The 20,907-nt window shown below is 44.1% G+C and overlaps 2 protein-coding genes across 3 annotated transcripts; one reads left to right on the top strand and one right to left on the bottom strand.

Moving 5' to 3' along the window:
• Positions 1-104: 104 nt before the first annotated feature.
• On the bottom strand, positions 105-13,565 carry tmem240a (transmembrane protein 240a). Of its 2 annotated transcripts, none has more exons than XM_063208942.1 (4): positions 12,447-13,565; positions 11,975-12,081; positions 7,051-7,265; positions 105-684 (listed from the first exon to the last, which is right to left on the bottom strand). In XM_063208942.1, the coding sequence occupies exons 1-4, from the start codon at positions 12,501-12,503 to the stop codon at positions 530-532; spliced, it is 534 nt and encodes a 177-aa protein (XP_063065012.1). In that variant the 5' UTR covers positions 12,504-13,565; the 3' UTR covers positions 105-529. The 2 variants fall into 2 exon arrangements, with proteins under 2 accessions (XP_063065012.1, XP_063065013.1); XM_063208943.1 differs by having other exon boundaries at positions 7,057-7,265.
• Positions 13,566-14,656: 1,091 nt separating this feature from the next.
• Positions 14,657-20,794, top strand: otud3 (OTU deubiquitinase 3). The gene is made up of 8 exons (XM_063208941.1): positions 14,657-14,800; positions 15,616-15,950; positions 16,249-16,397; positions 17,716-17,828; positions 18,863-18,985; positions 19,307-19,457; positions 19,608-19,837; positions 20,550-20,794. Exons 2-8 carry the CDS (start codon positions 15,745-15,747, stop codon positions 20,712-20,714), a joined length of 1,137 nt encoding a protein of 378 aa, XP_063065011.1. The 5' UTR covers positions 14,657-14,800; positions 15,616-15,744; the 3' UTR covers positions 20,715-20,794.
• The last annotated feature ends 113 nt before the right edge of the window (positions 20,795-20,907 follow it).

Here is a 20,907-nt window from a genome sequence, read left to right as displayed (position 1 = left end):
TTGGCAACTGCCCTGATGCCCAACCGTCCCCCTCCCTTTCCCTCCCTCCACCCCCCTTTCTAAAAGTGCATGCCAAGTTTTTTTTTTCATAAACAACAAACAAACAAACAAACAAAGAGAAAGAAAATATACAACAGAGACCCTCGAAAAAAAACTTTGTTCCTGCAAACATATTTGGACATTGACACAAAGATTTGGATTTTTGTTGGCAATTAACTCTCTCTTTGTCAGATGTTTTTTTCCCTCCTCTCCCAGCTTTTTTTTCATTTCGTTTTCTTTTGTTTTTCTTTTTCAAATACGGTGTCCATTTTGGAGAGGAGGAGACCAGGTGGAGGGTGGTCTTGGGTGTTTTGGGGGGGGCGGTTTTGTTGAAGGGGTATTTTTGTAGAGTCTAGGAGGGTGTCGCTGACTTTATGTTTTGTTTTGTTCTGAGTTTTGGAGGTCCGCGACCAGATGGGGGTCTCTGAGGCAGCAGTCGGCAATGGGGCAGTTTGGCAATAATGCTGTCAAGAAGAATCAAGAATCAGAGTCAGAGATGTCGGGGGCTGGGGTGGCCGTTGTGGTAGAGCTTCTGCTTGATGTGCACCATGTTCCCACTGGAGTCCTCCAGCTGCCGCAGCTGCGCACGTCTGCGCAGGTCCCGCAGGTTACAGAACTGAGGAAGCCATGACCAGGACGGGGTGTCTGTAGCCAGGAGAGAGAGAGAGAGAGGGAGGAGGAGGAGGAGGAAGAAAGGAGACAAAAATTAGGTTGCTAGACAGCAAAGTAGGACACTAAGAAATGGGGCAGACTACATAAAGGGCATATACTTGCTGTTTCACTACTCTGGGCACCTTTTTCAGTCACCAGTGTGTACTGATGACGGCAATTTTTCCTTTTTATAACAGGGTGAATGGGTAGTCCATATTCGATGCTTTCACATCACAGATTTTTTTAAATAGATTGTTTGCTTTAAAAGAATTCCTTGAAAGTTCTGAAACAATTATTTGCCGCAGGCCATGGGAGAGAGAGAATACTTAAAGAGATGAGAATGAGGTATTGTGGCATTTAGAAAATGGGATGCATCACGCCACATGAGCCGTGTTTTTTAACCTTCAGATATAATTACATAGTCGCATGAAATTATGAATTTCACATTTATAGTCTGTGTTAGATGTACTGTACTCTATATGGAGTAGAGAATGAAGGACATAGACATAAAATCGTTAACAATAACTCTTTTTATAAGGTGTCCATTTTCTTGGCTGGTAGAGACAGCCGCAGACACGCCAGAGGGGCAGTTGGGGCTGACGGGAAAGAGTGGCGGCGGGACGTAGAGATGGAGAGATAGAGAGAGTGAGAGAAAGGAAAGAAGGAAGGAAGAAGGGATGTGAGATCCCCAGACAACACAGCCCACTACACATCACTCTGATGGAAGTGGAAGGGGGGGAAGAGGGGAAACAATGTGTGAGAGTGTGTCTAAATGTGTGTGTGTGTGTGTGTGTGTGTGTGTGTGTGTGTGTGTGTGTGTGTGTGTGTGTGTGTGTGTGAGAGAGAGAGAGAGAGAGAGAGAGAGAGAGAGAGAGAGAGAGAGAGAGAGAGAGAGAGAGAGTAAGAGCACTAGGTGGCGGGGGTGCGGAGACAGTGGTAGGCTGGCGGTGGAGCGGAGGGTGGTGGGGGCAGAGTTATTTATAGTAGTGAATGGGTATGCCATCTACAAGGACTGCTGTGAAGGGTATCCAGAGAACGACGAGAATAAAGTGGCCAGGGTTTTCTTTCTTTTTTCTTTCATTCTTTTCCTTTTCATTATATATATATATATATTTCTTAGTACCAACTTATTTGAATGAAAAAAGAAAGTGATGAAGATGGACAGAATTTTAACACTTAATGGAATGCAGGAACGCTGGGGCGGGGTACAACATAAGCCTTTGTTCAAACGAGGAGTATACGAGATGGGGGAAGCCGTTTGTGCCAAGTCATCAGTTTCTATTAATATGATTCGGGAGGGGAAAAAATCTCATCATTACATTTTGATTTTAATTAGAAATGCCTTTGAATATCCACCAGCCATGCCAAAAAAAAAAAAAACGAATGAATTTGGATTTTGAAAAGAGAGAATAGAGGAAAGGAATAAATGATACAGGCAGCAGGGAGAGATGGCAGGAATATACTGCCATGGACCAGTGTTGAAGGAATGAATACGAATACAGAGAGAGAGAGAGAGAGAGAGAGAGTAAAGAAATCAATGTGTTCCACTAGATGCAGTGTGTGTGTGTGTGTGTGTGTTTCTGAGCAAAATGTGAGGGACAGTGGGAGACAGGGTACAAGGTGTGTCTGTATGTGTATGTTTGAGCCTGTGTGTGTCTCTGACTGTGTGTGGGTGTGAGTGTGTGTGTGTGTGTGCTCACGCGTGTCTCTCCCTCACGCGCCTTTTCTTTCCAGCTGCTCTCTAGTCTATTTATAGCTCCCCGAGAAGAGAGAGGGTGCAAGTAAGAGTGTTTTTGCGTAAGTGTGTGTGTGTGTGTGTGTGTGTGTTCGTGTGCGTGCATGTGTATGAGGGAGGTGTTGTTGGGGGCGGGGGATTGACGGTATCTCCCCTCACCATCGTCACTACCGAGCCCAACCCTATAACCCAACCCCCCACATTCGCACACACACAGGCAGACACACACACACACACACACACACTATGAGCATTCCGCCACCCTACCCCCCACCTGCCTACAATTCAGCCACGTTGAGCTCCAGCATTGTACTCCATCAGGCTCACCTTCGCTCCCCATCTCGAGGAGGCTAAATGAGCCTGACCTGCCATCAACATCACTGCCGCTCACTGGGAGAGCCACCACACCACTACTACGCCACTACAACTTCAGGGGTATCCCCCCACCACACACACAGACACACACAGACGCACACGCACGTACGCACGCACACACACACACACACACACACACACACACACACACACACACACACACACACACACACACACACACACACACACACACACACACACTACATTCCTTCAGACAGCGTTCACACCTGCATGCCTCATCTCTGGTTCTCTGTATTACAACATTCAAGCTTGAAGATTCATTCAGTCATTTTATGTAGGGCTGTATATTGAATTTATATTGTGATGTCAATATTGCTGTCAAACAATGTCAAATTTCATAATATCGATTTGAAAGAGTATTGTTGTAATTTGTCTATACTGCCAAAAGGTAGGTTACACTAAGCGCAATACATTCCCCTCCACTTGAGCCATTGCGAGCACAGAGAAGACTTGCTACCCAACACTCATGCAGAACATGAGTGTGTTTCTCTATGGCCATCCACTCACACTGCTGAAGGGAGGGAAGATTGTGAATTGTTTAACACAATGATTTGTCTTTAAAAGAAACATTGTATAAAAAATATTGTGATATCAATATGGACTGAAATAATCGTGATATTGATATTTCTCATAATCGAGCAGCCCTAATTGTACGTGCTTTTTAAAATTCTGCAACACCATACAACGTACAGTAATTTGCTGCCATGACATCTATAGGATGCTACAGAGTGACTGGTAGTTGTATGACTGTCTTTATTTTTTTATTTTTTCAACGTACTCAGTAGTAGCTTTTACAGTATGTCCTATTTTCATGTTTTTTTCAGCCACACCAAAGAACACATCTCGCTGCCATCACGCCTGAAGGATGCCACAGCACAGAATGGCCGAGGCACAAGCGCTCGCTTGCTTACTTGCTCGTTTGCTTGTTCATTCTCTCTCACTCTCTCTCTCGTTCTCTCTCTATCTCTCTCTCTCTCCCTCATTCTCTCTCTCTCCCGCCGCAGCGTTTATGTGCTGCATACGGTGGTTAGATAGAAGCACATCAGTCTGGCCCTGAGCCGTGTCGTGCAGCGGATTAGAGGATGCCCCCCCCCCCCATGCTCAACTTCCATCTCTCATGGGGCTCTCTCTCTCTTCTCTCTCTCTCTCTCTCTCTCTCTCTCTCTCTCTCTCTCTCTCTCTCTCTCTCTCACACACACAGTTCTGCCCAGCTCACTCACATTGTTCGTGCATGTCAGCCTGCCGGTGATATTTCTCCCTCGCTTTCTTTTCTTCTCACTGTCTGTCTGTCTCGACTCGACCTCGGCCAAACTCACTTTCTTGCACAGTCTCTCTCTTTTTTCTCTCTCTCTTTCAGTCAGTCGCTGTGCTTTTCAATGTCCCTCTCCATTTCTCTCTCTCTCTCTATTTTTTCTGTTTCTTTCTCTAGCTGTATATCTCAACCTTTTTTTCTTGTGCGCTCACCCCTCACAATCTCTCTCTCTCTCTGTCTCTCTCTCTCTCTATCTCTCTCTCACACACACACACACACACACAGAAACACACACACACACACACACACACACACACACACACACACACACACAGAAACACACACCCTGTCTCTCTCTCTTTAAACCTCTCCCATGGCATCTCTGATGCTTTCTCTTGCTCTCTCTCTCTCTCTCTCTCTCTCTCTCTCTCTCTCTCTCTCTCTCTCTCTCTCTCTCTCTCTCTCTCTCTCTCTCTCTCTCTCTCTCTCTCTCTCTCTCTCTCCTGCCCCCTCTCTCTCTTGGTCCCTTTCTACTTCTCTAATTCTCTCTCTCATATACACACAACACTCTCCCCATTCCTCTCCCTTTCTTCCTCTCCTCTCTCATTTCTCTGCCCTCTCTGCTTGTCTTGGATTGTGGCTAGCCCTGCTTCTCATGTCTGTATCTCGGCCGTGCAGCCCTCTAACCGGTTCCCAGTGGGATATTTGAACATGGTAAATCTGAGAGAGTCTTCCCCCCCCCTCTAAAAGCCATGCACACGCTCGGTGCTCCCAGACTCAATATGGCTATCACTTTAGTCCCCCTAAGGAACTGTGTGGTTACTATCCTTCTCCTGCTGCGTCTTTGGTTGCTGTGGTTTCTCAGACAGGGCGTCCCCATATCATGTGAAAGTGGCATGCCATTAATTTAAAGCAAACTAATGTTTTAGCCGGCGGTGGGAATGTTAATGAAAGCATCAGTTTAATGACAAAAAGGTCAAGCGTTCTTTCCTCCTTAATGGCTGGCATCCGTCAATATCATACGTGAGCAGCGGTAAACAGCCTCTCCCGCCCATGAAATGATATTGACTAAACGACGTATGTATCGCCGAGATCAGGAAGACAGCAGTAACGATGTTGCCGTTACAGTATTTGCATAAACTGCCAGCCACCAAAAGTTGCTTCAAATCCTGTGCTAGCAACACATTTAAAACAAAATCCTTTTGAGCCTATTACAAATTCTTTACCAGGGCTGTAAATCCCCAGGTTTTTTAAAATATCATTATCGTAAGAAGTCTTATACTCCACAACACAATATCCATTTTTTAATGTATGGGATTTCCCAGTGTTACAATTGTTATTTGTATAGTACCTTTGATGAGATTCAAGTGTTTGCTTCAACCTTTTACAGTAATATTCAAGTGTAATTTTGGCTAACAGAGACACCGCGTAGCATCAGCAAACAAAAGCTCTCCCTTTAATTCCGCTTCCCAAATAGAGTGCTGGCAACAAGAAAAATGAGTGAAATATTTGTGCAACAGAAAACCAGAAGAATAACCTGCTCATGTCTTTGTAATGAGTCATCACCACAAGCCAATCAACATTATCTTGAAAGGTGCATAAACCATGCTTAATTGCATTACCACAACACCACCACCACCCCCCCACCCCAAATAACACTGCTATCCCTGAGCAGCTCCCCTTTCTAGCCCCAGTCCAGCATTCCTTTCTTTGCCTCTTAAAAGCTTAGAAAAACAGCAAAGAACTGCATTTACTATAGTATAACCAAAACTTTTTCGAACACATCACAACTTCCCTATGCCATTCTGACTACTACAAAGACACAATAATGGGGGGTTTGTCTGATATGGTTACTAATCTACAAGTGTGTCCCATCCAGCCAACCAAGCCACCCCCATCCTCAATCAAACCACAGAGATGAAGGTGTCCCAGTGTGAAGAAACGTGTGCTGTCCAACTAGCCAGCTCCCACAGAGAAATAACACAACAAAGGTACACAAAAGTATATCTAGTGCAGTGATATCCACTTTGGACAAAGGAGAATGTGGGCCTTTTTCAACACATGTCTCAGCTGTTACTTAATGTTGTCAGTAATCCAGCCTAAGGCTATGGTAAATTAAACCCATGTGCGGTCTTTCATTTCTGTGTGTGGTGGGCACCCTAATCGCCCTCCACTAGCATAACATCTCTTCCCTGAGTTGCTTACCCCTGACCATAGTAGCGACTGGCCCTGCTTCAAGCATTTTTGCCCACTTGGTTCAGAGTAGTTCTTCTATTTCTTTGCGTGGAGTGCTCCGTCATTGCCCTCCCTCAGCAGAACATAACACCCCCCCACCCCCCCCCCCCACCCCCCCCAGGTTTCAAGCATTTTTGCCCAGTTGGTTAACAGTGGAACCTCCTTTTCTCTGTGTGGTGTGCACCCACCCTCATCGTCTACCCCAAACAAACAACCCCCACCCCCCACCCCACTCCATCCCTGGGTTGCTCATCCTCACCGTAGTAGCAACTGGCCCAACTATAAACAGTTGTGCCCACTTAGTTTAACAGTGGCACTTCCATTTCTCTGTATGGCTTACGTACACCCTCACCCCACAACATAACATAACACAGCACCCCCACCCCTTCTCCGTGTTGCTCATCCCTGGGTTGCTTACCCTCACCGTAGTAGCGGCTGGCCCAGTTTCAAGCAATTTTGCCCACTTGGTTAACAGTGTCTCTTCCATTTCTCTGTATGGCGTACACCCTCACCCCCCCCACCCCCCCCCAAACATATCATAACACAACATCCCCACCCCTTCCCCGGGTTGCTCACCCTCACTGTAGTAGCAACTGGCCCTCTATAACCAGCGACTGGCCTGCTTCAAGCATTGTTGCCCACTTGGTTCAGAGTAGTTCTTCTATTTCTTTGCGTACGCCCTCACCCCATAACATATCATAACACAACATCCCCACCCCACCCCTTTCCCCGGGTTGCTCACCCTCACCGTAGTAGCGGCTGGCTCTCCAGGCCCGGATGGCGCAGTGCAGGGCCCCGTCTAGCCACAGCAGCAGCCAGCTGATGCAGAAGCCCAGGAGCAGCCCCAGCATCAGGTCCATCTCCTGCTTGGTCACACTGTCGCTCACAAAGTAGTTCTCCGACGAGTCCACCAGGGAGTGATCCCCATCGTACGGTATCACATAGTGGACATGGTGCCTGGTTGGAGATAGAGGGGAGAGGGGAGATGTTATAGGACAACGGGTTGTAGCCAGAAGTGGAGATCGCAGCTTCAGCAACTATCACAGTAAAAACGTCAGTGTTAATTTAACTCTTAAAGAGATTAAATGAACCCTGTTTCAGATGACGATTGGTCCCACTCAAAAATAGTGATAGTATTGAAATTACTCACACAAAGCCTACGTATTAGGTTGGATACTGTAGTTACTGCAAATTTCACATATCAATATCTCTAAAATAGGACACATTTGGACCAGAAGTCTTTATCACAAGATAAAAGAGGTGTGATGAAGACCATTTTCAGTCTAAACTCAATTTTGACAAAATATGTAGTTACTGCACTTTGTTGGGCACTTTTTATTGCATTTTTCTTTATTTTTCGACAGGACAGTGGAGGAGAGACAGGAAATGAGTGGTGAGAGAGAGACGGGGAAAGATTGGCAAATTACCTGGTCCGAAATCGAACCCGGGTCGCCAGTGTAGGAAACTAGAACCCTACCGTTAGGCCACGGCAGGGCCTGTAGGACACTTTTGACACACGATTATTTTCACTATGTATGAAGATCTGTACTTTCTCCATTCTGCATGTTCACCTAACATGATTCTATCCAAAGCAACTTCTTGAAGCATGTACTGTAGTACACATAGTAAAGATTTACTGGGGGAAAGACATCCCGTTCTTTGTATGCTCTTTAGAACAAGTTGGTTCTATAAACAGGAGCAAGGATGTGGAAAGGCTTTTGTAGTCTGAAGACAGGACCTTTATTTCTGGTTGCTAGATAATTTGTGGCTAGGCCATACATAATAGGACTGGGTTGTATGTTAAGATACCCAATATAGATGTTAAAACAACTGGAAACAAACAGAGCAGCAATAGTGTGAAGCAAACCACAGGTAAAAAAAAGTTTAAAAAAAAACATGAATCATCTCATGTCAAAAAGCTGACGCTCTCCCTCAGATGGAAAGTGACAGATACCGATAGAAGTCTGTAGCCAGAGGAAGTGAGAAAGAAAGACAGAAAGACAAGGGACACAGACAGCTGAGTAGAGGGAAGGCCTGTAACTCATGAAAGGAGAACTCGAAACAAAAGACTTTGTGTTCTAAACAGCTGCTTGGAGCCAGAACTACTTAAGGCTATGATATGTGTTACAACCTTACAAAACAGAAGAAACATTCTTTGATGAGGTCCATGTGATGGACATGTCACTGCGTGCCTGAAGAGCTTCTTCGATCATGTTTTGTTTCATTGCTTTGTTGTACACTGTTGTACACTAAAACACTGTTTTGGTAGGGTTAAGTATGTTACAGTACAATTACTTGCGAACTCTCTGACTTCCTAACAGAAGCTGCAATCCAGAGAATAAGGTTACACACTAGAGTACCACAATATTTTATGAGATCGTACCTAAATATCTCTGATTGTACCTCCAGGTACAAAAGGTAGCTACTGCTACTTTTCGTACTTCCCAATGGAGGTAACTTTGGACTTGATGCCTGGTGGGTGCATAGGTTCCTATAGGTAAACTAGGAGCAAACAAGGGGAACTCACACACTTAAAAGCCGATGCAATAGTGTACTTTCATTGCATTGAAAAACAAAGCAAAAGACTGCTGCCCAAGTGCAAGTTTATTCTTACAGTGGCAGTTTTCAAATAATATTTTAAATGAAACTGCACAACTTCGCCTTTCCAATGATGATAGTCACATGCCTCTACCACCAGCTTACTCCACACCACCTTGAATAACTGTTCTGTGGGTTACACTGGTATATGATTTTAAAGACACCTTTTGTGCATAGTTGTTCTGCAAAAGGGGATGCCCCAGCATCAAGCTAGTGAATCGACTTTGACACACGGTGGTACTTGCATTTTCTGTGTGTACCACATATTGTATGTCTCTCAGGCTTCAGGCATTCACTAAAATTCACCTCTTTACCAGACAAGAGTTAATTACAGAAATGACCAGAGAAAAATCATCTGCGTGAAGAATTCGTGGTAGAATTCAGAAATTGGGAGTCTACACTATCAGACAGCAGGTTTCCAATCACTGATCACAATTACTGTGGCAAATCACAGATTTCTTCTGATATTTTCTCCAACATCACACTAAACTGCACAACACCCAGGCATGAGGTATAGGCTGCCTACACTCAACCTTTACAAAGAATATTGCAGCTGCTCTGTGTCTGCCTGTTTTCTCTGACCCGTACCACACAAATGGTACAGCCTGAAAATAGGTCAGACAACAACAGACAACTTGAGTTTGTAAAACTAAAAACCTGCTCTGACTGTTAATGTGTGTCTCAAAAATAACTTCATTATCATCACGGTAATTGTGCTACTATGTTGACTATATACTTTCAAACGTCATGGCGGAGTTCCTCAGCCAAAGCATGTGAACCGCAACATCAGTGTGGAGATACAGAGACTAGATAATCTCATTGACCACACATAGTGCAACATTTCAGTTACAAGTTTTGTAGCAGCCCCTCTCACAGTGTCTCTTTATTATGATGTCCAAGGTAATTAAGTTGGAAATGTCAGACACTATGTATTTACACTGTATTTTATGGTCAGAATAAGTGATAGGATTACTGTTTAGGTGTACGGAGATACGCACGGTGTAAGTATATGGTATAATGTTACATAGTACTGTCACATGATACACTGAAGAAGAGTACAGAAAGGAACAGGCCTATGCTTCTATATATCTATGCCAATGACCCTTTAAACAGTCTCTGGGAATACTTCCCAAATAGACTCTCTAGTTCACCTGAGAGACAAAACGGTTAGGTATGGTGCTCTAACATAAACAGTCTCTGTGGGGCCCCCTCCTCTGTACATTTCTCACTTCTCTGGCTTGCCAGAAACACTTTTGCCTCTGGGTTCATAGGCAGTCAGTCCTACTTTTCCCTCTCCCCGCGTATGACTGTGGCACGTGGCCACACTTTCTTCAAGGAAAGAAAGTAAGTGTGGTGCACACAACAATGCTTTCACAGACACCACAAAATGTCCTCAATGGGCAGTGATGTGTCCTAAAAGACATAGGCCCACCTTCCATACAGTAAAACTATTGACAATACCACACCATAGAGAACATATTCAGAAAGCCTCTGCTTGTCAAGGAGCATTGTATCATTAGCTGGACCATCTTATCCATGCAAAGTTCGACAGACCTTTAGGATCGCTCCATCTCATTAAAAAGGGTTCCATTCATAGGTCCCTTGCTAAAAACAACCAACAGCTAAGGTCATGACCAGATATCGAGGAGGTGATACGTGTCGGCATTGAGACTTTTCACCTCAGACTTAAACAGACTTTGGTGATGACAATACAACACTTTATAACACCTTGCTGCCTCCTCATGACTGAAACCTCAGGCAATGTGGGTTCATCGCACTCAGTGGAGGCAACATGTGAAGCATAACACCATCTGTGTAGCCACTCATCACTTCACATCAGAGCAGTCATTATGCAATGATGACCACGCCAAGAAGGCTATACGCCAGCCTAGCGGGATAGTTGGTTAGTCATTATTCTGGTAATAACAATGTGTTGTAGAAACACTCACAAGAACATCCACATGCATGTGTTTACCCCCAAGGTAATCTTTGAGGAACTATTATTTTAAGGATGACCTAGTTCAAGGTCCTAATTAAGTGGGGGAACTGACACGTAATGAAAACAGAGGGGTATATTTTTCAAACTAGCTCTGTACCAAACATAAAAAAAATAGGTTGACTGCCTTGTACGCCTACTTGTCTGATTTTAAGGCACTTGGGCAAAAAGCCTACTAGGTCCTATATGTTATCACAGAGTGTGAGCAGAGCCTTTAAGAAATGCCATGCTACAACTAACTTTGACTGCCTTGTACAATTACTGGTACTTGAACAAAAAGCCAACTACATGTTACTACAGAGTGTGCAGGGCCTACAAGAAATGCCATGCCACAACTAACTCTATCCTTCATGCAAACCAACTGCTAGCCCCTAAATGGTGTTGTTTACACCTGATCCTTATATCTCAACTGCTGTTACAACAAGATTTGGTCGTGTTGTGTCGACAAGAGTTGTATCTAGCCTATCGACAGTGAATAATCCTCTGACCACACTACTTGAGGCAGACTTTAAAACCTTAATGCAGCTGCTCCTCTTGCTAGTCCTTCTACCACATCAATATCATAGCCCCTAGGATACAGGATAGGTGTAAATATTTTGCTATTTGTTTTCGGTGTAGCCTACTCAATATTGCGTAACACTCGTTGAGCCGTGTCAAACAAGATAACACAGTGCGATATGGCACAGACAAAAATCTGCGAGACAAGCCTAGAAAAACACACCTTGGTAGGCTATACGCAGAAAAGCCATGCAGAGAAACGAAGGAAGGTTTCCCATTCCATAACACGGAGGCCAAATCGGGTTTCATTTGAACTGTTCATAGTTATCCATTCCATCACAGTCATCTGCTATGCGTAATATAATTTACATTTGCACGACACACTCCGTGTGCAATGTGTATAAGATGGAGTATGTTGGCTTTCGAGCGTATGAGAAAAACGGATCAGCACCAGGAACCGTCCAGCGACAGGCCTAGGAGCTGTTATTATTGGCGAAGGAAATGCCATTGCGCTTGAGGATAACATTTGCTTGATTAAAACGTACACAACCTTATATAGTAAGCTGAAATTTACCTTCCACAGTTGCAATGACAGACCCGGTCCTCTCCTCGTAAATGCGGTAAGATGTAGTTGTGAAAGCGATCCAGTAGTGCGTTCATGTCCATTAAACACGCTATCGCCTGCAAAGAACCATTCGAGTCAGCCGGGACATGACAAGCACTATTTCTGATAGAAACCCGCTAAACACAGACAGTTATATCATGCTCGTATTTGCGAAACGCTTATGGGAATTATTTATGAAAAGGTAAAACAGAAAAATGTGCAAGGGAGCTGATTATTTATTTATAGTTAAGGTAATTATAGATGTTGGTGAGCTACTCCATAGGTCCAATGTATGGCCATCCAGTGGCAAACTGTAGTCTTATCGCCACAGAATGGTGCCTGTTGTTTCATCCAATTGATTAGGCTACTTATTTGTATAAAATTGACAATCTGGCTTCTCTTGAAATGTAAAAAGGTGAAGGCGCTCAGCAAATTCCCTTACCATTACAACAGAAGCACCAAGGATCATGAAAATCATGGTGGTTGTGATCATATGCATCAAAACTTCCTAACTCGCCGTTGCGTCTTCCCTTGCGTACCCGCGTCTTTTCAACGGATATGGAAAAGCTCAGAGCTCTCTGTCCCGAGAGGAGACGCTCATTGATGCGCCCTCACTGCACCTGACTCTCAGCCCTGAGCTCGCCAGATTGGAAAACGTCCGTGCGGTGCATAAGGTTGGGGTGGCCCGGTCTCACTGTCCCCCTTTTATTGCACTCGCTCTCACGGTTTTCTCCCCCATCCAGCTATGCGTTGACTCGATGCTGCCGTTCCGCTAATTCTGTAGTCCTGTGCCGGGCACGTCGTGGGAGGATGGTGGGAAAAGACGAATCCTACCCCTGATCAGTGATACGGCGATTGTCTTTGGCCACTGAGATACAAAATAATTAAAAATGTCACCAAGAATAGAACAGGAAAAAGGAGATATACCAGTTGCCGGTCAGATTCGTCCCGTGCTTCATAGAGTCAGTCGCATGGAGTGCCTGTTATAACGCAGGCCTACACAAAATATCCGGTTGTAAGTCCACTATTTCGAAATGATGTTTCTGGGGGAGAGAATGTCCAGAATAGGCTAGTCGACTAGCGTTTTCATGTCTGCCACTGCATCTTGGCGTCAGGTAAGCTTCCTCAAGAAGAGATCACCGTTGATTTTGCGGTAGTACGAGCCTGAGATCCTCCCTCCTTTGCGTCCAGTACAGATCAGGAATCCGCATCTGCATTACCGCCTAGAGCCAGAGTCATGATTAAACCATCTTATTTTAGTAATTTCAGCCAGAAAGCTTTCTCGGTCGTTTGATTGTGCGTGTGCGTTTATGTATGCGTTTGTGCGTGAGAGGGTATGAGAATGAACGCGAGGGCGGGGTTGGTGGGTGAAGGAGTGAACAGGAATTTGGGGTTGCTACTTTATTTACTTTTTATGTGGCTCCTGTATAACCTGTCAGAATAACAGCGGTGAGGGCAGTGGGCATTTGCGCAATTAAAAACGCACTTATTTACCCCCCCACTTAAAAAGCAAACACAATATCAAGATACAGTATTCTCTCTCTCTCTCTCTCTCTCTCTCTCTCTCTCTCTCTCTCTCTCTCTCTCTCTCTCTCTCTCTCTCTCTCTCTCTCTCTCTCTCTCTCTCTCGCGTTGCAGTTGGTTTGGATTCTGCGCCATTTCAATCTGGTATCCACAGCGTAGTTTTTTACAGGTCCAAAACACTTTATGCCTATTTGGCTTCTACCAACTCGTTATTATAAAATATGAGATAAACACTTTTAATGTTAAAAACATGTGGAGGAGGCTGTTCTTGATTTGTCATATAACTCCATATAACTCCAAAAGTACAAAAATAATTGAGAGTGAGACTATCCAATAATTCGCATAAAATGAGTTCAATTCACTGAATTTTGGAAGGAGCCACTGGCAAAAAGCAATTGAACATACCTGCTGCATCTCTGATTGTGTGTAGCCAATTTAGACAACAATATGTAGGCATACTTTTTGGAAAAAAAAAAAAAAAAGATTGAACAAGATTTAAAAAAAATGGCTCGTGATGTTTTTTTGTTTGCTGCTGCTTTTGAGATGGTTTGTACCACGATTAAATGCGTGTAGTCTTCTCCACAGATTAGGCAATCCGTTTCAGGACCCTGGAGAGCATCTCCCTCTGACGTCATTGCCTCGCCGCTAATATTTCGCGGTCTCTCTGATAATGCGAATTTATTCGTTCTATTTTTCACTGGTTCCCCTCACACAAAAGAGAGGAAAAAACGGTCAATAGCCTACTTGACTTCACATCCTTAAGTAACGACACAATGAACAACAGCTTCACTTTTAACTCGGGAAAAACTTCCCAGTTCCCACAACATTGTCCCTCCAACTTCTCTGTGAAGAGAGAGAGAGAGAGAGAGAGAGAGAGAGAGAGAGAGAGAGAGAGAGAGAGAGAGAGAGAGAGAGAGAGAGAGAGAGAGAGAGATTGAATTCAAGTTTGGTTCTCGTGTGCAGTTGTCCATCCAGGTAGGCTACTATGTAGGCCTACGTCTTATATGTAGGCCTAACTTACGTAATCGAAATAGGTGCATTTACGGGCTGGTTATCTCTGTTTTATTTCTTCTTATCTAAAGTATTTTTCTCAAATAACACATTGTCCATTATTATGTACGAACAAGCCGTTCAAATTGTACTAATGAGGACGCCGTAGTAACTCCGGAAGTTCTGGTATGTGGCTAAAAACTATGCTAAAAACAAGTTAGCAAGCTACGGGCGTATTTTTGTTCAGCTGTGGGCTTTGCGTCAGGGTTGTCTTCGGAGAATGTGAGTCATATTTAAGGTGTTTTATCCTTTCTATATTCTGTAGTCTACTCTAAAGGGGATTGACAATCTACATTTAAGGCGTTATTCACTGACACTACTTCCGTTTGGAGCGATATCATTAGCCAAGTTGCTAGTAAGCTGACTGTACCTAACATGGTGGTAGTTCAGGTATATATATTGTCACTTATTTATTCAGAGGTAACAGGGTTATTTAAGACCCCCAAATACACAGTCAACTTCACAGCGTATATTCTTCCATTCTGAGCGCAAACGAGAAAAATATTGTTAAAGTTATAACGTCAGATAGCCCAATCGTCGTTACGCCGAGCTAGCTAGGTTACTTCTTGGCACGTAGAGAAAGGTAACGCAGACCCAGATGACGTAACTTGACAGCTGGAAAACAAACTGAACTTTGTTTACTGCATCTTGTGGCTGCCAATTATAAATATGTTTAAATGTCAGTCAGGCTATTTGTTAGACAGTAGCAGCAGTTGTTGGAGTATGTGAAGGTCCTGTATCAGGACCATGCTAGGGCTTCATAAGGAACCTTCGTACTGTGTATAGGGTTTTCACACTGCACTGTACCATCCTATTCCCTTTTTGTGTAAGTCCCGAGTTTCACCTCTTTCACATTTTACTCTTTATTGGTGTTTGTGACTAAAAGCTTTAAATCATCTTCTGTCGTCCTTGTTATGATGTGTTTACTAAAAACAACACTTCAGCAGACTAGTGTAAGGTAAATGTATGCATTGTTTTTGTTTTGGTTTAACTGGTGATTTCATTTAGTGATTCTCTCAACCTCTTCTCTCCTTTAGGTTGCCATTTATCACATCATCGTTTGACTAACACTTAGTTGTTGATTCCATCTGCTGGCTTTGTCCCAGTGTATAAATAATACCCAAGTAGGCTAATTGGCTATTGGTGGGGAAAGCAGCTGCAGCATAATGTCTAGAAAACAGACTGCCAAGCCGGTGAGGGGAAACAGGAAGTACGACCTGGAGAGGAAGCGCGACGAGCGTGCGGCCCGCCGAGCTCTGGCCAAAGACCGAAAGAACCGGCCGGCCGGAGCGGACGAGGGTGAGGAGTTCGTCAGCTTCTCCAACCAGCTCCAAGCCCTGGGCCTGAAGCTGAGGGAGGTGCCTGGGGATGGGTAAGGCTCAAAGATGCCCCTCTTCCACACTACCACCACCCACTTCACAGTGTTCTGTGTCATGATGGCCAATGTCCGCCTCTCTGTTTGGCTGGTCTGCTAACTTGCTATTCTGTCAATCATCTCTCCCTCTTGTCTGTCTTCCCCCCCTATTTCTTTCCCAATCATTTTCTCTATCATTTTCTCTATCATTTTCTCTATCACTTTCTCTCTCTCTCTCTCTCTCTCTCTCTCTCTCTCTCTCTCTCTCTCTCTCTCTCTCTCTCTCTCTCTCTCTCTCTCTCTCCCACTCCCATAGGAACTGCCTGTTCCGTGCCCTTGGGGACCAGCTGGAGGGCCACTCGCGAGGTCACCTGCGGCTGCGTCAGGAGACCGTACAGTACATGAGCGAGCACCGGCAGGACTTTGAGCCCTTTGTGGAGGACGAAGTGCCCTTCACGCAACACTGTAAGAATGGGGCTACTGTCTGTCAGATGCATTATTCACTTGATGCCAATGGCACTTAAGAGTGTCGTTTCGGATGCTAGCGTTCATGATGCTTAACCCATTTTAGCCTGAGCCCTTTTTGGGAAAGGGTGCCCTCTGCCTATTAAAATCTAAATATCTCAGCCTCCGAAGCACATACAAACATGAAATAAGTTGCCTTTAAAAGCTAGGACCCTCGTCTTGCATTAGAATATCTTCATGCAGCACTAACTTACCCACATTTTTAATAAAACAACTCAAATCTCAAGAACCTGAATGCAGCGTATATGTGTCTCCAGGACACAATGGGTATAAGTGAAAGTCTTCAACTTTTTTTTTTTTTTTTCATAGTACCTATAACTGTCATGGGATTCTGAAAGTAGTGCATGATTGAATTAGCCCATAATGGACAAAAACGAGTTCTCTAGCTCCAGCCAAAGACTGTAGTCTTGTTTACAAAATTTCAGTGCTACCTTGGTTAGCTTAACCAAACAGGTTCAGGGATGAGGGTTGCTGCCCAATCACATTTCGCTGGTATTTAGGAGGACGGGCCAGAAAGTTGAATGCTTCTTTATTTTCAGCTAAAATTGGGAATTAAGTTTATTTAACGGCTGCATTTAGCACAACTTTGTGTGTTCTGATCGTTCACGTACAACTTCCAAAATCCCACAATCAAGGTTTTGCGTATGTCAACAGGAAATCTTACAGACGAAAGCTTTAAGCTTGTCAATTCAGTTTATTTATGGTGTGGTGTTGACGGGCATAGAACAAAATTCTGAAAATGCTCTGGCATTGCGGGGTTGTATGATTCGAACATGGCTGGTGTCCAATGACATAAGTAGCTTAGATAACTACATTTTATTCATAATTTTCTTATTCCTCTGCACTAATTTTGTTTCACCTGTGCACTCATTATTTTGTTGATGATTATGTCCTCTTGTAGCTTAGGATAAAAGTGTCAGCTAAAATGCCATGTAATGGAAAAGTCAGAGAGACTGAATAAGATACTCCTAGAATCTCTGTAAAATTGCTTTTCTAAATACCCATGGCCATTATCCAAAGATATCATGGTGTTTCTTTTCTACTATATTGTGTTGTGTTGTGTTCTATTCCGCTGAGCATTTCTCGACACCATTGTTGCTAAGCACTTCTTGGCTGCCTATGGGAAATTGCATGGTAACCTATAAAGTTGCTAACTTGGTTAGCAACGATGCTGGCGGGAAACGCTGGCCAGATCTGTTTCTTATCTAGTGTGTTGTGTTCTTTTCTGATCTGTGCATCCTACTCTGTTGTGTCGTAGTGTCAAACCTGTCTGAGCCGGGGATGTTTGCAGGGAACGACGCCATCGTGGCCTTCGCACGCAGCCAGCAGGTCAAAGTGGTGATCCATCAGCTCAACAATCCACTGTGGGAGGTGAACACCACTACTTTCTCTGTCTGTCTATATCTGCCGTCTGTAGTTTACTGTACTCTTTGTCTCAGTGTCCATGAAGCTGAACTTGATTACACAGCCAGAGGGCTTAGAGACACCCAGTAAGACCTATGTCATTTCCATTCACAACTGATCTCACAATACAACAATAAAATGATACATACTACTAAGGGGTACTACAGTAATCCACAAGAAAAATGGTAAATAAAAAGTAGTATAAATATAAAATACTCGTAGGTTAAATGCAGCCTTAGTACAATACAACACAAACATGTAATCACTGTTCAGAAGTTAGATGGCAGTGAGGACAAACAGGTTTTTTTTCTGCGTGTTCTATAATCTTGGCATAATTGTGCCTGTGCCCTGCGGGCTGTAGTCTGAATTAGTCTGTCACAGCAGGCTTTGTAGTCTTTCATTATTATTATTTTTAAAAATATATTTTTAGGGGCATTTTTGCCTTTATTTCGATAGGACAGTATGAGGGGAGACAGGAAGCGAGTGGGAGAGAGAGATGGGGGAGGATTGGCAAATGACCTGGGCCGGAATCGAACCCGTTTTGCTGGCGTAGTAACCCAGTGCCCTACCGTTAGGCCACGGCAGGGCCTGTCATTATTAGTTTTTGTCATGCAATGATGATGTAACAAAAACAGATGCCATGACTATTTGACTACTCCACACTTAACAGATCTTTTTTTTTACTCCCTTTACATTTTAATAACTTATTTAATTATTACCTTAATCAAATCCATGTCCTATCCCCGACTTGAATCAGTAGATTGTCTGTTGGAACATCCAAATTAAGTCTGATTGCTGCAAAAGTTGAAAGATCAATGCATAGCTTCTAGGTGCTGGTAAATGAAGGCGTGTTCAATACTTCAAAAGAAAAAAGTTGCCTAAGCGAACCTGATGGCACACAGTTGGCGAAACGCGTTGTTTGCTCTGAATAAACAACCAAAAAGTCCAACAAGTGTGTGGTAAGATTCTTTCTTTTAAACTCTGATTACCCTTTCTTTTAGATAAACGGATCGGAGAAGCAGGTTTGTCGAGAACTTCACATTGCCTACCGTTACGGTGACCATTATGACAGTGTCAGACACATTGGAGACAATTCTGAAAGCCCATCTCATCTACGGATTGAGGTTAGTTTTTGTAGATGTAAAAAATAAACAAATCATATTTTGTTTTGTTGCTATTATTGTTGCTGTCTATTATCTTTTTGTTATAAATGCATGAATCATATCTTAATGCCCCAAAATTAAGCTAATCATTATAGATTATGATCAGACATTTTACTATGCAGTTTACATTGTTTAGATTTTTGTTTTGTTTACATTTTAGTATCTTTGTATTTTAATTATGTCTGCATTCTGCACAGATTTTGATACTTACAACTATGCTCACTGACTTTTCTCCCGTGCTGACCCAATTCCTCCTTTTCCCGCTGCTTTCCAAAATGGCAGAACCTGAACAAGTCACGTAGGCAGCGTGAGTTTGGAGACGGCCAGAGAGAGCAGCAGGAGCAGCACCCGGTCCGGCCCACCTCCCCCTCTCCCTCCCCTTCCGAGGATGAAGATGTGATCCTCCGCTCCCTCAGAAGTGCCAGTGCCAACGGTCAGTCCATCAGCCTGTCAGTCTCCCCTTAACGTGCCTTGGCATGCCCTTGGGGGGGTAAACCTCTCTCCCTATCCCTCCTCCTACCTACCATTACCCTACCACCCTCCCACCCATCTTCACTCTCTTCCTGTGTCACTCTCATCACAGGTCAAGGAGAGAATCTGTGTCACTCAAGTGCCGCCACGCAGTCAAGCCACCATGCAGAGTGGCTGGAGCCCGATCTCAGGAACCAAAGCTGCCACCACCACGCCCACTGTGAGGAGTCGGGAACGGGGAGCGAGGCGCACCAGCCTGCCTGCCAGTGCATGGCCGCCCCCGCCGGGAGCTGCAGTGGCACCAAGCCCACACCAGAGGGCAGCACTGTGCACAAAGCCAAGGTACACTATATGGAACGCTATGTATCTTACAAGACTAGTGTTCGCTACAGTACATTTGGCTGGGGAGGGTAGATATGGGTGATGGAAAGAGTCACTATTTATACTGGCGCTAGGCTAGTCAGATAATGCTGTCAAAGATTGTATAGTTTTATCCACCATCTCTTACAAGAGCACTGTGGGAGTTTGTGTTTTTACTAGGGATAAAGATGGGTAATGGAGTCCTCTACAATGACATTAGTCATGTAGTGCTATTATAAAGCAATACAATAAAACAGTTGCTGATGGTTTCAGAACCTACTCATTTTGCAAATAATGCATCTGCACATGTAGGCGCTTATGGAAAGCACAGGAAACCCAGCCCGTCCACTGTATTGAACATGATTGGGTCAGACTGCTCTGTCAAAAAAAAAGTTCAGAGGTCAGAAGTCATGGAAACCCAGCATGCAGCCGTTCCATTCCTAATGGAGTGGCTGAATAGTGGGAGCCATTGTCTCTTAATTGCTGAAAATAAACTTCTATTCAGTCCGCTCATTATACTGTATATACTGACTTTCAACCTTAACCCCTTCCCTCATCCATTCACTGTCCTGCATCATTCTCCCACCCCCTGTGCCATACACCAACCCTCCACACCCTTCGTTCACCTCCTGACCCTTCTTTCACTGCCCGCATCCTAACCTCCACCCTCCGCCCTCCGCCCTCCTTCCTCCAGGTCTCGAACAAGCAAAGGAAGGAGCAGCAGCGTCAGGAGAAGAAGAAGAGGCAGGAGGAGCGGCATCGGCAGAAGGTGCATCCGGGCAAAGGCTCACACGACCAGAACCAGAACTTGCCAGAACAGGTCACCCTGGTGCCCGCCCTCGACACCCTCAGCATCTAAAAAGCCAATCGCCCAAGGAATGAATGAATGAATAATAAGTGCACTCGCGCAAGTGTGGAAAAAGAAAACGGCTGCTCTGAGATCATTATCATTATTATTATTATTATTATTATTATTATTATTATTATTATTATTTTATTTTTAATACCCATTATGGATTCCGTAAAAAACAGAGGAGACAAAGCATAATTGT

Source organism: Engraulis encrasicolus, chromosome 10 (genome assembly GCF_034702125.1).
Source record: "Engraulis encrasicolus isolate BLACKSEA-1 chromosome 10, IST_EnEncr_1.0, whole genome shotgun sequence".
NCBI classification, from domain to species: domain Eukaryota; kingdom Metazoa; phylum Chordata; class Actinopteri; order Clupeiformes; family Engraulidae; genus Engraulis; species Engraulis encrasicolus.
Note: the sequence above shows the minus strand (reverse complement) of the source record. Positions and strands in the feature narration are given on the sequence as shown.

Excerpts from the sequence above, each read along its gene's own strand:
- tmem240a (XM_063208942.1), bottom strand. The coding sequence starts at position 12,503 with ATGCATATGATCACAACCACCATGATTTTCATGATCCTTGGTGCTTCT. Across the intron at positions 7,266-11,974 it reads TGTCATTGCAACTGTGGAAG|GCACCATGTCCACTATGTGA; the intron begins GTAAATTTCAGC and ends ATCTCCAACCAG. Across the intron at positions 685-7,050 it reads CAGCCGCTACTACGGTGAGG|ACACCCCGTCCTGGTCATGG; the intron begins GTGAGCAACCCG and ends TCCTGGCTACAG.
- otud3 (XM_063208941.1), top strand. The coding sequence starts at position 15,745 with ATGTCTAGAAAACAGACTGCCAAGCCGGTGAGGGGAAACAGGAAGTAC. Across the intron at positions 18,986-19,306 it reads CATCTCATCTACGGATTGAG|AACCTGAACAAGTCACGTAG; the intron begins GTTAGTTTTTGT and ends CCAAAATGGCAG. Across the intron at positions 19,458-19,607 it reads CAGAAGTGCCAGTGCCAACG|GTCAAGGAGAGAATCTGTGT; the intron begins GTCAGTCCATCA and ends CTCTCATCACAG.